The sequence below is a fragment of the Cololabis saira genome, chromosome 3 (genome assembly GCF_033807715.1).
Source record: "Cololabis saira isolate AMF1-May2022 chromosome 3, fColSai1.1, whole genome shotgun sequence".
Classification (NCBI taxonomy): Eukaryota; Metazoa; Chordata; class Actinopteri; order Beloniformes; family Belonidae; genus Cololabis; species Cololabis saira.
In genome coordinates, this window is record NC_084589.1 from 16,479,201 (window position 1) to 16,495,109 (window position 15,909).

The 15,909-nt window shown below is 38.6% G+C and overlaps 1 protein-coding gene across 1 annotated transcript; it reads left to right on the forward strand.

The window, feature by feature from the left end:
* The first annotated feature begins 8,213 nt into the window (after positions 1 to 8,213).
* On the forward strand, positions 8,214 to 12,048 carry LOC133426266 (nuclear receptor coactivator 7-like). The gene is made up of 7 exons (XM_061716367.1): positions 8,214 to 8,360; positions 9,097 to 9,289; positions 9,896 to 10,051; positions 10,186 to 10,338; positions 10,434 to 10,529; positions 10,650 to 10,723; positions 10,970 to 12,048. Exons 1-7 carry the CDS (start codon positions 8,251 to 8,253, stop codon positions 11,106 to 11,108), a joined length of 921 nt encoding a protein of 306 aa, XP_061572351.1. The 5' UTR covers positions 8,214 to 8,250; the 3' UTR covers positions 11,109 to 12,048.
* The last annotated feature ends 3,861 nt before the right edge of the window (positions 12,049 to 15,909 follow it).

Sequence of the window (15,909 nt, forward strand, 5' to 3'; positions counted from 1 at the left end):
TACACAGACTTGGTAGTGCTTAGAAAACACTGACTTTAACGCACACTTACTACTAAAATGAGAAATGCAATGATGCAACTGTATATTAACTCTTTATTTCCTGTATACACAGGATGCGTCTCCCACACAATGTGACTTTCCGTGCCGGATTAGTTTCCCAACGATTCTTTAGCGATGAGTCACTAAACTGGGCCACATTTGTGTCTACATCACTGACCACAGAAGTGTATAACCTACATATTTCTGCTATAGATGCTTGTGTTAAGGTGTTCAGCACTGCACATCTGTGCACTGATCATATATTTCACAACATATTGGTCTTACTTTATATTTAGAAGGATAACTGAAAATTGTTCAATTCCTACAACCAAAAAAATGTGTATGTCCAACACGCTCCAAGAAAAAATAACAAAAAAGAAAGCTCTGTCTCTGTAGACCTGTACTTCGGTTTCTGCTGAACTGAGTAATATTTTACCTGTGACTTTACAGTCCATTTAAAAAAAGAAGAATAACGCACTGAGACAGCAAAAAGGGAGAACAATGCTGGTGTTGGATTTCTTTTTTTCCAGACTAGTCTAAAGTGCAGTGGTTTATCAAACTGCTCAGGGTCAGGTTGATTTTGGCAGGCTACCAAACTCTGTTAATCTCCCATTTAACGAAGGTTAAATATATAAAAACCAAAGTAAAGGAAAAGCGCAGCCAATAGAATTTAATGCTAAACGTGATGGCTCTTAAAATTGAGGTCAGGGGCGAAAGTCCAGGTTTGCCCTGCTAGCCCGACCAGCCAGAACCTTTTACTTTGTTAAAATTGATCTTGTATAACGGGTCTGGTAGCCTTTCCATTCACAGCTGTTTCCACCAGTGCAACAAAACCCACAATAGTCTCTCAGCTTTCTGATTCCACTGTACATCTTTTTTTTTTTGTTGAGGCTAGTTTAATTGCTGCTCTGCCTACATGACACACTTTGTTTCTCTGATTGGTTGTATGCCCATGATGGTGTCTGGTGGCAGTTTCTTCTAAATCCATTGGTACGACCCTGAAAATCAAGGTTGAATCTGGAGGAACCACACTAATATTTTTGTCTTACTTATTTTATCTGACTGGGCTATCAGTGAGCTGCCTTCTTGAAGACGTTATAACCAATCAATTCCAAGTATGCCAAATTTGGACTTGTGTCTTGATAGTTAATTCTTGGCAAATACAACTCATACTTTGGAGAACAGGATGGTTCATAGTTCAGTCTTTCTGCAACTGGACTGCAGTTCACCTGTCATGATGTCCACTGTCTCTCTCTGGTTATCATCTAAGAGGCAGCCAGGACCTGAGTCCAAAGTTATTTTAGCTGTTTTTTTATTCATAGTAGGGATACTAGATGGTGAGAGCTAGATGACACGTCTTCAAAATAATCAGATATTCCTTCAGATTAATTTGATGCTGATATTTTAGCAGGAAAATACTGTTTGCTGTATTTGTACTATGTTTTACTGAAAGTGTGTAAAAGCTATATATGAAGGAAATAGCATGCATTTCTTTAACGTCTTCTTTTATCTTGGGCACATAAGAATTCCCCCTGCTTCAGGGTTTCGGTGAAAGAGGAAGCCACATATGGTTTCTTGTTCAATTCTGAGAAACTGGTCATTTGTAAACCTTTATAGCCTGTGTGGCTTCATTGTGTGCTCTTCTTTATGTGGGTCAAAAAAAAAACTTACTCTCTCAGCGACATCACTGATTAACTCTGACTGTCACAGTAAAGTTCAATTTGTTACACTGTCATCATGTCTAAACGCGTACTTTATCACCTGTTGCAGCATTCATTACTTCAAAGTGTCACTTAATGGCTTTTAAGAAGAATGATGCAGTCAGTTAAAAGTGCTGAACAGTCTGTTTCTAGACTAGGAGGGTGAAGGGATAAAGAGCAAGAGATGATGGTATGCCATAATATGTAAAGATGACTTAAATGGTCATGTGGGTTTACAATCCAAGGAATAAAATGTACTGAGGCTATAACTTTAACTGTACTGCCATATTATTTTCTGGTCCTTAACTGAAGCTTATGTGAGAGACATCCAGGCCAACGGTCCCTAATCCAGTACAAACCAGTTTTTGAACTCTGGGATTTGCCGGAGCAGATGTATTAACCTGATTTTGCACTGGGCAAGCTACAAAGTTGGAGGAGGGCTTTGCACCAAACCAAGTGAAGAAAACAATGGAATAACAAATCTGCACATAATCAAGAAAAACTGGAAAACTTCTCTGGTGAAAACAGACTTGACACTAAAAAGTTTTGACTAACTGTGAAGTTTAGTAGTGACTGTCATCACCCAAAAATGATGTATTTCTAACTGGAAGAGAGTCTAACAAGGTGATATGGACACATATGATTAATTGTGTTTACAGAGTGGTACTAATAACTTGGGATTCACCCACACTGACACACTTTCACTTGTAAAGTCTGTGTGAACTGTGGACAGGCTCCTTCAATTGACTGACAAATGTTCAATTCTATTATCATTCAGATACATGTATTGTTGACTTGCAAGTGTGTTTGCTAGCACAATAAGTATCTGTAATTAATGCATTCACATTCAAAAGTGGGGAAAAAAAATCAAACCAGTTAATCCCCGCCATCCACACAGAATTATTTACCACTGCGTTTGTGGAAAAAAACCACATCCTGCAACTATATCATGCACATAGTCCGTGAGCTTTTGGACCAGCTCCAGACGGACTTTTGAATCATTGAAAATCAATATCTCTGCAAGCGTTAACCCGTGTATGTGGCTGTAATAAGAACACGTGACAGTGAAATCTGAGCTGACTTCTAAATATGAACAATTCCATGTGTCTCTGGAGAGAGGGATACATGTTTTAGGAATTAGCTTCCAACATAATGACAAGTTGAGAACATGTTTTTGGCTCCTGTAAAAGATTTTGGTATTTATTAGTGTTAACACAGCGTGTGGTTTAGTGGTTAGCACTTTTGCCCCCTAACAAAAAGGTTCTTGGTTTGACTCCAGGCACGAGTGCTCCTGTGTTGACTTTTCATGTTTTTTCTTTGTGCTTGAGTGAGTTTTCTGTGGGTCCAAAAACATGTTTGTTTGTAGGTTTAATTGGTTGGGTGTGTGGGTGCTTCCAGATAGCAAAATATGTTAAATAAATGTTGAATTATGGTCAAAAAGGTAGATTTTTTGTTAAGGTCAACGATTGATGGTGGATCAACCATAGATCCATCCAATTGTAATGCCAACGTGTAATCAATGTCAAATCAATGTATTCTGTTTGTCGCAGACCAGGCTTCAACATAGATTCAATGTTTCTGCTTAACTATATTTCAACATTGATTCACTCATATTTTTCTATCAGGGGTATTATCATTATTGGTGATTTTAATTTGCTTTGGCCTGTTCAGCACTTTAGTCAAACAAGATTGTTTTAAATGTGTTATGGAAATAAACTTGACTGACTATGTTTGCAGGGTTGTGTCAGGAAGGGCATCTGGTGGAAAACCCTAACATGGCATATTTCAAGCAATAACCTATTTGCATCTTTAGTTTAAACTAATACGAAGTATTATAAAGCCATGCATGTAGAATAGCAAAGAAAAAAACCAACAAAAGAATTATGCAATATAGTATTTCTCTCTAAAAGGTATTGTTAGGCTGCAAAACTTTTTATCATTTATTCTTTAGATAAATGTTTGTTAACTTACCATTTACATCCATGAACCTCGTCATGCTCCAAAAAGGTGCAAGATGTAGGGGTAAGCCTTTGTTGCCTCTTTTACTCCTATTACTCCAACTGGACATGTTTAATTTCATTCAAATTTAATTTATTTTTAATTTATTGATTCATTCCATACATGTCAAAACCATTGTATAACAACGTTAACTGTGAATCTATTGTATGAAGTGTGAATCTATTTGGCTATTACTAAGGGTTTCAAATCAAAGGTTTTTTAAAGGGGACCTATTATTGCATTTAATGTATATTTTAAACAGGCCTTGAATGTCTTAAAAACAATCTAAAGCTTGTTTTTTCTACATAAATCAGAAATTCAGCCTGTGGGCCATGTCTCTAGTTTTACCGCTTCTAACCCCATTTTCTGTGCTTCATTCTGAGGGGAGGGGAGGTTATGATAATGAGGCTCTGTGCTGATTGGCTGCCTGAATGACGTGTAGCAGGGAAGGGAACAAACCCTTGCTCCGGCCAGAGCAGCCGCCTGCGTCGTACACAAACCGTGTCCCATGCGAGAAGCTTCTGCGACAAAATAAATTCCATTGCTTTATTTTTTTGTATTGGACTGTCCTAACTGGCCGCGAGTTTAAAGGTTTCAGTGTGGACAGAGAGCGTCCGATGTCACGCAGCTCGACGTGATAGTCGGACGCTCGCATGCAGTTACACGCTGTAAACGGATCTTAAACCTGAATTACGGTTCTGCGTTAAATCGACACGTACCCTACGCCGTAGGCTCTGCGTTGGTGTAACGCAGAACCATAAATCAGCCTTTAGTTCCCTGAAGAGGGACCGGGTCACCTCGTCTTCACACTAATTCACACAGGAAGATTTAATTTAATTCTAAACAGTTACACCACAGTTATTTACTCAGATTCCTCATCATTTCATTTCTTATGTTACAAGACAAATTAATCATGTTAACTGTAAACACTGAATTTTCACAAATGGTAACTTTATTGTTAAAAAAATAAAACAAAATAAGTTGTATATAAATAACATGTATGCACTATTGCTGGCTCAAGGAAGGACCGTGCGTCTTCTGGAGGTGTCTGAACAGCTTCAGGTGCTTGGAAATCTGAAACCATGAACAGAAGAAAAATATATTACTAATTTACCTAACCAGTGAGTGGCTTCGTTAGGGGAACACTGGAGCCGCCGGGGCCCGGGGCTCCTCACCGGGCAGCTCCATGAGCAGCCCCGGTGCACCGGAGCTAAGCTAAATACTTAGCCCATGCAAAGATCATACTTGTAGACAAATATAAATAACATAAAAAAATTAACGTCACTTACCGCTGCCGGGTCCGTACTGTTGGTACTGATCCTTTTATGAGGGTAAATGTCGATGCAAAACCTCATTTTTACTGTCACCTCGCTGTGGAAACCGGTGGAAACAGCAACCGCTTCCAAACACTGGCTGAAGCTCCAGCCGGCGGAGCTGGTTGTGGGCGTGGTTTCAGCAGCGGAGGCCGACCTATGGAAATCAGCGCCTATCGTTACGTAACGATAGGCGCTGATTCTGAACGGCTCGTAAAAGTCACATGACGCTGAAAGATTCAGCCGGGCGGGGTGTACAGACCTTGTAGAATTTCATGGGATTTCATCTTTCCTGTGTTGGCAGGGTGAGGGGAGACCACTTTATATATGTTAAAACAAGAAAAAACCTGTTTTTCATAGTAGGTCCCCTTTAAATGGGGTTACAAACGCTGCACATAATTGTATAGCACTAATTTTTTCTTCTTTTTGTTTTAAATCCCAAGATTTATTGGGATCCTAGATTTGCAATATTTGTTTGAATTCTGTAAGAACCAAAGTTTTGATGCATATTCTTGCTTTTCAAACGTCATGATAACTGAAATCCCAAGAGAGGGGGCATATAGTGTCAGAAATCTACCTGTAAATAAGTGAATCCTCCCTGAAAGCTCTCAGAGCAGCATGGCAGAGCTCAAACCATCAAAAGAAGATACTACAAGTTTTAAATAGGGAGATGAAAAATTAATTCAAATCCTTACTTTTTCTGAGCCATCATGAACACGTCAGCTTGTCTGAGGGAAGTTACTAGAAAGGCGATGTGTATCACATGCTCTTGCACAAATGTGTAGGACTCACACGTATGCATGTGCCACGCATGCACATATGAAATCATGCATGTCTGCGAGCATTCACATGCATTTATGTTTATATATCGCGTTCTTACATCTTGTGTAACACCAAAGCCGATTGTTGACCCCAGAATCTCTTTAGTGTAGTCTCCAGGTGGGGTATAGAAGAATAAATAAACATGAGCCCTGGTACCGCTATCGCAAGTGTAAATTCAGCCCGGGCACAGCTGCTCTAACACCTCATTAGCACAGTACACTATCCATTGATTCATTGAAAGTTGCTGAAAGTTAGAGAGGTTTAGTAACAGAAAAAAAGGATGCAAGCTTGGACGTGCTGTTTTCTTAAATGCAGTCTTGTACAAAAGAGAGTAACAGCTTCTTTAATCGTTATTATTTTTTTGTGTCTAATTTTCAGTGTCAAGTCATAGAACTTTTTGACAAATAACAGTAGCTATACAGTATATCTTTGTTCCCACTGTTATTATGTAACAGTGGAAACAAAGGGGGGTGGGGGGGGTATGTAATAGTAAGTAGCTTCTATATGATTCAAGTTGCAACCAACGATGATCAGAGGTGTCAAAAGTATTCACATTCATTACTCAGGTAGAAGTATAGATACTAGAGTTTAAAAATACTCCTGTAGAAGTTGAAGTATCAACTCAAGTTTTTGCTCAAGTAAAAGTATAAAAGTACTGGTTTCAAAACTACTTAAAGTATAAAAGTAAAAGTAATGTAAGGGGGGAAAAAGCCATTAAGGACAAAAGCCATTGAAAATGAATGCATCTTAGTATAATGCAGAGAGAGCAGAAGATTAAAGGCCGGAATGAATTAGAGTAACAAGGCTGTTTTTAAAATGTAAGGAGTAAAAAGTACAGATAATTGCGTGAAAATGTAAGAAGTAAAAGTAAAAACTCGTCTGAAAAATAATTACTCCAGTGAAGTATAGATAACCAAAATTTCTACTTAAGTAAGGTAACGAAGTATTTGTACTTCGTTGCTTGACACCTCTGACGATGATGAGCATCAGCTCTTGATGGACTGATCATCAGTAGGTTTAAGTCCTCTGTCAAGGCCAGTGGAGGTTGGGGGGGGGGGGTTATCCTAATACGCAGACAAAAAAAACAGAGACCACTGTGATACTGCAGGAGTATTAGCGGTAGTGAGGTAGTAAACACTGGAAATGAACGACTGAATATTGGACATTGATTAATTACAACAGGTCCACACTGCAATCAGGTTTTGGTGTTGTGATTAAATCTAATTTAAATCTACCAGAGATTGAGGCTGAAACCACAGACGTCCTGATAAACTGTAGACTGTGAAGAGGTTGCACGGAGAAAGATTACAGAGCTTGTTTTTGTGTCTATGTATCCATCTCAAACCTGCAAACATTACTTTCAATCTGCTGTGGTAGTTTATAATTATTAAAATACTTTTGGGACATTTTAAAATTCCCACAATTGTCTTTACTCCATACAACAATGAGCCTCTTGTGCAAACATCTTACTCTGATGGACTTCTTCCTCCTTTTTCTTAAACTTTTTTTAACTGACAGACCAGGATTTAGTTTCTATTTTACATGGCTGAAAGAAAACCTCAATATCCTTACAGGCTGCAAACAAAGACAAAGCAATGTGGTGGTACGAAGTAAAGAAATGTGCAGAAAGGCATCATACAAATATTTTATTTCCATACATCTACCTAAAACAGGACCCGTTCCCCCTCAAGTCATACTCATTTATTTAAGTTTAACATGTATAAATAGCAGAAACACTCAGAATCTCTCCAAATAAATGCTTAATCTGCAGCAATAAAAAAGGAGAATGAGTTCACCAAATGAAATGTACACACACAATACTAAACACAATATGTAGTTTTCTTTCAGTATCAAACCTAAAAACACTGTTTCAGTGCCGAATATCAATGTTCCTGTTTTAAGGACTTTGTTGGAGAGCCAGCGAGTTGAACTGTGAGATGAAAAGTGTTGTATCGTAAGGGAGCTGAAAGTGCATATTCCTGCAGAGTAGCAGGTAATTCAACCGTGGAAACTTCCACACTCTTTACTACTGATGGGATGATAAGATACGACTGAGCAGACATCCAATAAGACAGGAGGGTACAATAGAGAGATAATTAAGGAGAATGACATACTTCTAGACATTCATCTTTCTGCCAAGTCAACTTTTTCTGACACTGAGATTTTCTTCAGACTCAGCAGCAGCCTGAACTCCAGCCAAACTTTAGGACAGGGACCTGGAGCAGGTCAGGTTAATATGTTACCAGCTTTGGCTTTCAAGTTGTGAAATCTTTGTGAGAATACGTGCAGGTTGTATGACGTTGTAGACTGAGAAAGGAAGGGTTAATGGTCAAAGAGGCTTATCTCAGCGATCGAGCCGCTCTTATAAAAATGCAGGGATGGCAGTGGAAATGTTCAACCCTGAGGTTCGTACAGTCAACACTTCTTTTTACCTCTCACCATCAGAGCCTTCATCTTCAGTCATGGGAGTTGCCTACAGCGTCGGAGAGTAAGTAAAATAAATCCTTAGGGCATTTGTGAATAATGTAATGTGTGATTCTGAACATGGTCTTGTTCTCTGGAGTTGAATCAGCATGACAGCATTTCAATTTGCATGTTTCACCTTATTCAAGGAAGAAAATACCATACAAGACCATGTAGTTAACAGTAATACGATTTTAAATCCAGTTTCATTCAGAATCAATCATGGATGCTTGCAAAATTAACTTATTGCACAGCTGCATGGAGAAGTTGAGTGTTACAATAATTAAACCATATCTGCAAAGAATAATGCACAAAGTAATATTTTTCATATCATTGTAAAGCTATGTTTGCAATGAATATGACAAAATAGACGCAGGAAGGGAATGAAAGAAGAGAAGTTTGATTTCAGCACAGGTCGTCCCAAAAACAGGCGTTGAAAATTCTGGAATGAAGCTCTAACCTAACCCGGACCCTGGATCAATGAAAAGTTTAGCTAACATTAAACTCAGTCCTGCATGAACATTTAAAGCTTTTCACTGTCTAGTTATTCATGATCAGGCATGTCGCAATGTATTACGTCAAAATTCTTCCTGCTTGAGTTGTTTCTAGTTTCCAACTTTCATTTTATCTTAGTTTTAATTATGTTATTGCACTTATTAAGTGATGAAGCTTTATATCATAATGTTATTTCTTGAGGCTTTTGAAGGTGTGAGTTGACAGCCAATAACCAATACAATGATTTGTTTCCTTTGCCCACGCAGGGTGGACCACCTCTACACATTCTTTGTGCAATGGTCACCAGATATCTACAGAAAGAGGAACAAGAAGAGCTGCCAGCCTCGCTACATCAGAGAGAAGCACCAGAATGGTTATGCTGTGGACAAAGACATGCCTGCGATCAGCAACCTCCACAGGAAGCCTGTCAATAACCACAAAATAGGGAAAAACTGGGAGGTGAGTTCTGCACAACATTAAAATCCTCCTTGGTTCCTCAGGTCCGGCCTGTAGGCTCTTTAAAATGTCTGTCTGTGTTACAAGTGTGTTACTAAGGCGTATCTGGCATTAATCCCTGAGGGCATTGCAAAATCCACTGCCTGCATGTGCAAATCCTTTCTGTGTGTCACAGCCAAAGTTTCAATTTCCCTCAAAAGAAAGTTACATAAATTGCTCTCTCCATTTTCAGCCATCTGCTCAATATTCAAACCAATGAAAGTCACATTAACATAGAGGGTCCAACAGTAGGCTGGACAGTTTTAAGGTGCTTTATTTTGTCAGTAACTGACTGAAACTGTATATTGAGGTGACAATATTAAAAGGATCCCACTAATCAAGCAACTAATGCCTTATTGTTTTAAGTTAATACACTGACGGTTGTAATCCATCAAAATGTGATCCAACTTCTTCAAACAGCAACGTGTAGCTTATTTAATCTGAAAAGTTACTGTTGAACTACATATTTGAATCCAGGAGAGTATGTGAAGGGGACAAAGGGCAGGATATAAGAGCAATTCAATGTGTTGGTTTTCTTGCTAACATGTATGATCTTGTGGCTGATTGCAGATCATCACCGTAAAAGACTCCAAACGCCGTCTAAGTCTGTGCAGCTCAGTGGATTCTGAGCCAGATTCTGAGGAGCAAGAGTATCAAGAGGAGGATGATGCTCTACCTGTCCTGAATGACCACAGCCAGCTGCTAGATGACCACCACCTGCTCAAGGTAAATTATACTCACAAACATCCCAGATTCACGTTTAGATATGTTATCTAAACACAAATCTGTTTCGGTTAGGTTGAAGAGTCATTGCTGGTTCTTGCACAGCATTATTTAATCCCAAACTCTTTTTTCAACAGCTTGCTGCTCACATGCCACCAAGGACCAGGGGCTATAGGTGGCATCTGGTGTACAGCACAGCCATCCATGGCAGCAGCCTGAAGACGCTCTACAGAAACATGGCTGGTCTGGACAGCCCTGTGCTGCTGGTCATCAAAGATGTGCAGAAAAAGGTTTGCATCTTTAGTCTGAACTCTCCAAGACTTTCAGCAGAAACTGGATTCAAAGTGATGTCCTGATTGACAAACTGCTGTCTTGGTATTTTCAGGTGTTTGGAGCTTTTTCTTCTGATCCATTTAAAGTCAGTAAATACTGCTACGGCACCGGAGAAACCTTCCTGTTCAGCTTCAACCCTGACTTCCAGGTGAGAAATTATTGCAAAAAATGTCTAATGTTACCCTGACAGCATAATTCACAAATAATGAAAAATAAACTAAACCTGAGAACAATCATGGTAAAATGTGTCATTCCAATTGTTCTGTAGCAATACCGGTGGAGCGGGGAGAACTCCTACTTCGTGAGCGGCAACTTGGAATCTCTGCAGATTGGTGGAGGAGGGTAAGTTGTGGGATTTGTGATTTCTCCTATAAACCACAGACGTAGTCACCATAAGAAAAGAAGCCGTCTGTCATAAAAGTCATCATAAATATCATAATATAACCGCTGTAATCAGCACTTGGAACAAATCTGAGTTTGCCGATCTAGTTATCCGCTAAAATGAAAATAAAAAAAAAAAAATTAATGAAACATTTACAACTTTGCACAGGTTTGATACTAAATCTTTTTTGTTGTTGTTTTCTTTAGAGACGGCTTTGCCCTGTGGCTGGATGCTGATCTGTATCACGGTGCAAGCTTTTCCTGTCCTACCTTTCACAACGCACCTCTATCTACACATGAAGACTTTATTATAGAAGATGTTGAGGTCTGGACTGTGCAGAGTTGACTGCAGACATCAAAAAACACAAGATGAAAACGACACAATCCTTTAGGACTTGAAAGGAAATGTGTACTTTTGGCAATACTTTGTCCTGATGGAGCATTTATTGTCATATCTGCACCTGGATCCAACTGCTCCTGTCACCGTACGAAGGCTATGGACTGGTGGATTTTCTACGTGGTTGAACTGCGTTAAAGACACGTTGCTACACGAAGTCCTATTACAGGTTTTTCTTGCTCTGAACTCCTAACTGTTCAGTTAGCTACTGTATCTACCAATCCCACTGGCATTTTCATCGCTCCTGCACAATGTGCTGCAAGAAAAAGCCACACCCACTGAAAGCACATTGGGGATTTCAAAATGTAAAAATATGATTTTACATTTAAAAAAAATCTGTTGTGCATAATGCTCAACAGTCAGGGATATTTGTTAAAAAAATAAGATTTGTTTGTGTGTTTAAGGCATTTGTGCTTAAAATGTGTGCATATGCTCTCAAGACTTTCACGGTAATGACACTGTAAGATGATATGACCCAAAACAGCCTACCTGAGCTAACTCCATTTAAAAACTACAGCTGCAACTGAAGACCGAATCAGTATGGCTAGAAAAACAGCTCAGACTTGCACTACACACTTTACTGTATTATCTATGACGTGTGCTGTTTATGGACGAAGAAACCTGTTGTTTATTGTCACCTCTGTTTTTGGAAAGAGACACCAATGTGTCTACTTAGGTTATTTTAAGCAGATACATTATTTTGAATATTTTCATATTTTAGTGTCTAAATATTTACCTATTTTTTTATACTGGAACTGAATCAAGAAGGCAGAGGTAATTTGTGTCTGTTTGGTGTGCTTGTGTATGTTAGCATGTAAATGTGAGCCTGCCAGGCAGTGCTGGCGCTGCCATTCTTATTCTTGAACCACATTAAAAATGTTGCCTTTTCTGTTCTGAGTTCAGTCTTATCAATGACAACCCCTCTCCACACCTTAACCACGCCACCTTTCCCATAATCCTTCGTGTATGAATGAATACACAGAAAGTCCTTTTCTTTTAAAGCATTTAGTATATTTAAAATTAGAAATACCCATATTCAAACATTGGGCACATGTTACTAGGATTATAGGGGACCTACACAATTGCCCCTTTCTTGCCTGATGCCCATTTACTCCACTTGCAACCCTCATAGGTTCCATATATTTGGTTCAGAGGTTTCTGCTGCTGCTTGTGAGCAAGACGTTCCTGGTTATTAACCTTAGGGCAGGGGTTCTTAACCTTTCTGACCTTGGGGCCCAATTTTTTCAGTACAGAGTGGCCCGGGGCCCATTAAATATTAACACTTTATAGCAGGGGTATTCAACTAAAACTTTAAGAGGTCCATTTAGAGAAAATTTACTCAAGCGAAGGTCCAGAACATCATAATATATATATATATATATATATATATATATATATATATATATATATATATATATATATATATATATATATATATATATATATATATATATATATATATATATGTATGTATATATTCAAGTAGCCTCATAGTTGTATATACATCTGCATCTGACTGGTATATTAAAAAAAATACATATTTGCCACTTAACATGTGTAACTTGAATTACACACATTTTTTTCTCTTAAAAATAAAATACATTTTATTTTATTTTTCAAATGCTATCTTATTTTATTTCTCTACCAGCAGTTTGAATTTCCCCTTTTCTTTGTTAATTGTCTCAACACATTTTTATAATAAATTAATATAAACATTGGTGAGCCTGGAACGATATTTAGTTTTACAAAGCAAAACTTAGTTTGATTGTACTTCATTTAAGATATTACATTAATATTACATTAATCAGTAGTCAGAGGACTCAGCGCGTCAGGTTTCATCCGAGCCTGATCAATGAGACGGGCAGGAGCCCGCAGCTCTCGGGATGCGGAGCACCTGAGTCTTTCCGATGCTTCCGATGAGAAAGCCCGAACAGCCCAGTCCAGCAGACACGTCAGCGCACGCATCTACATGTACAATCCTTCAGCAGTAACGACGGAGCCCGCAAGCCCGAGCGGCACCGACCTCCCCGGCCGCGGGGACGCGTCGGGATAAATGATCAGACCGCGCTCGCTCGCTCTGGGCGCAGACCCAAATAATCGATCCCTGATACTGGCGGATCTAAACCTACTCTGTGCAAAATTAAGGATTTACTCTGTAAATACACACCATTTCTCTTACTATTACACGTACAGCTAGCTGAGTGTCTTCTTCTCCTCATTTGGTCAGGAGTTGCTATGCAGTCCCGCGGCCCCCGCGGCCCACACGTACGAAACAGATTTTTTTTTTTGCGGCCCACTAGATGGCGCTCGCGGCCCAAGTGTGGGCCGCGGCCCTATGGTTAAGAATCACTGCCTTAGGGCCTGCCTACCAAAAAAAACCAGACAAAAAACAGGACTCATCTTCTGCAAAAAACAGGCATCAGGATGAATGCGGTTACCAGGAATGCTTTCATTTAAGCATGCAAATAAATAAATCATTTTTAAAAGAATTCCTAAGGTGGTCTTTATAGGACTTGAGGAGTCAAATAACTAACCTTCTTTTGTGCATTTAAATAATTATATGCTGCTAATCATGGAGATAAAGCATTTGAAAAGCCTTGGTAGCACACCTGTTTTTAAAGACACTGAAATCATGACTAATGCAACAATTAATTACCCTTCCGGGATTAATACAATATTTTTGAACTGAATTTGAAAGAAGAGGCCTAGGCATGTCTCCATGGGGATCATTTACTCAATGTCTGCCCTCTTTTCTTTAAAAACAAAAACCCAACAATAGAAAATAGACGAGATTCATGAAATGTTATTTTTAAAATTGCAAAGAGGAGTAAATATATTTGAGTTAAAAAAAGAACTTGATAGATTATCTTTTAAAAACAAGGCATTTTTGACGCCTGACATAAACATTTATGAGACATCCTCATACTACTGAGGCTCTGTTGTTTTGCTTCAAAGTTGCATTTTTTTCTCCATATTGAACTTGCATTTACTCAGTTACTCATCATCTGTATGGAAATCAACCGTCATTTGTGTATCTAACTGTTTTTGTCAAAAAATTAAGTTAATTAATTAATTAGTTACTGAGAGGACTAGTTTGTAAAGTTTTTCTATATACTATATTTGTATCATTATATATACCTATATATATTAATTTTTATATAAATGTGTTAGCACTTAATTGATCGTACTTGAAGCACATGAAACTTAATTACGTGCAATTACATTTGGCCGTACAGGGTTAAAAACAACACTGTTCCTGGTCTCCTCATTATTTCTCAGCCACATTATCAGTGGTCAAAGTTTTGGGTTTATGTCACGGATATTGTATTTACTTCCTGTTTTATTTTGAAATCTGATGTCCTTGTGTTTTAGTTTTATTTTGACTCCCCTTCTGCCCATCTGCCCTGATTATTTGCACCTGTGTCTCGTCAAGCCCTCTGTATAACTCATCCACACCTTGACCAGAGTTTTACCAAATTAACAAAGCCTCTCAAACAGGATCTTATTCAATTCTTTCCATCTGCCAAAAACTTCATGTCAATTCACACCTGAATTTAATGACAGCAAATTGTCAAATGTGAGGATAGATGTATTTTATACTGTATCTATTATACAGTAACTTTGTCCCTAAAACGGTCTAGAGAGCACCCACCCTGATGAAGAACTGTGATGAGAATGTGTGAGGTGAAAGTGAGAATGCTCACTGTAACATCAGTCATACAACCTGTGGTAGGCTCTGAACTGTGCAGGGTAAAACAGAAGCAGCTGGCTGCAGGGACCTCTGATTTGAACTGAAACCCCGCCAGTGGTACATGAAGCACGGGAAATGGCATCAGAGGATCAAACCTGACAGCACTTAAACAGCACTGGCTTTAAAATCAACAGAAGAAAATAATTTGGTATTTGTAATAAGAACATTTTATTAGGAATCTTTACATATTTTCCTGTGTAGGCAAGGTGTCCCGTACAATGTGACCTACAGTTGTGACCACTATTGATTTCTGACACGTTTCACCTCTTGTTTCACTAAACTAGGACAAGTGGAATCCCACATCACAAACCACAGAAGCGTCTACACATACTTGGGTGGGTGTGATGGTTAAGCTTTATATTTGTTTGCTTCCTACAACTCTTTCCAACAGAATGCTAGAAATACATTCATTACACTCCGGTAAAAAGAACAATAACTTAAAAAAGAAATCTGATCTGTCTTTGTGATACTTTATTAAAAAATCTATATTTCTGGGCTACTGCTTCAGGAGAAAAGCTTTCTATCTGTAATTGAGGCAATATTGTTACACTGGATGGTAAAAGGTGGTCCATTGATAAATAAAAAATAAACAAAAACTACATGGGGACAGCAAATAGACAGGGAGCACGCTGTTAGCCTCGGATGCTAGGCTGGTCTAAAGTGAAGAACTGGAGTGCTGAGAAGCAGACCATCAGCTGGATTTTGAGAAAAAGAAAGAGATGCTAAAACTCTAAATGAAAAGTCCTGTGTTCCAACAATCATAGCCATAACTTGATGAAAATCATCACTGCAGTGTTTATGTGAATGAACATGGAAGTCTGCTGACACACTGCAGCCGATAGAGGCAAATAAGTTGATTACAGACAATTTGACAAGGGAGGCCATCCATTTGACAATTTTAGTTTACTTTATTTAAGAGCTGAAGGAGAAAGAAGTGACGCACATTTCCTTAAAGAGGCTTTTATCTAGAACTTCCTTAGTATCAGGACCGCAGCAGCA

Excerpts from the sequence above, each read along its gene's own strand:
- LOC133426266 (XM_061716367.1), top strand. The coding sequence starts at position 8,251 with ATGGCAGTGGAAATGTTCAACCCTGAGGTTCGTACAGTCAACACTTCT. Across the intron at positions 8,361-9,096 it reads GTTGCCTACAGCGTCGGAGA|GGTGGACCACCTCTACACAT; the intron begins GTAAGTAAAATA and ends TTGCCCACGCAG. Across the intron at positions 10,530-10,649 it reads GCTTCAACCCTGACTTCCAG|CAATACCGGTGGAGCGGGGA; the intron begins GTGAGAAATTAT and ends ATTGTTCTGTAG.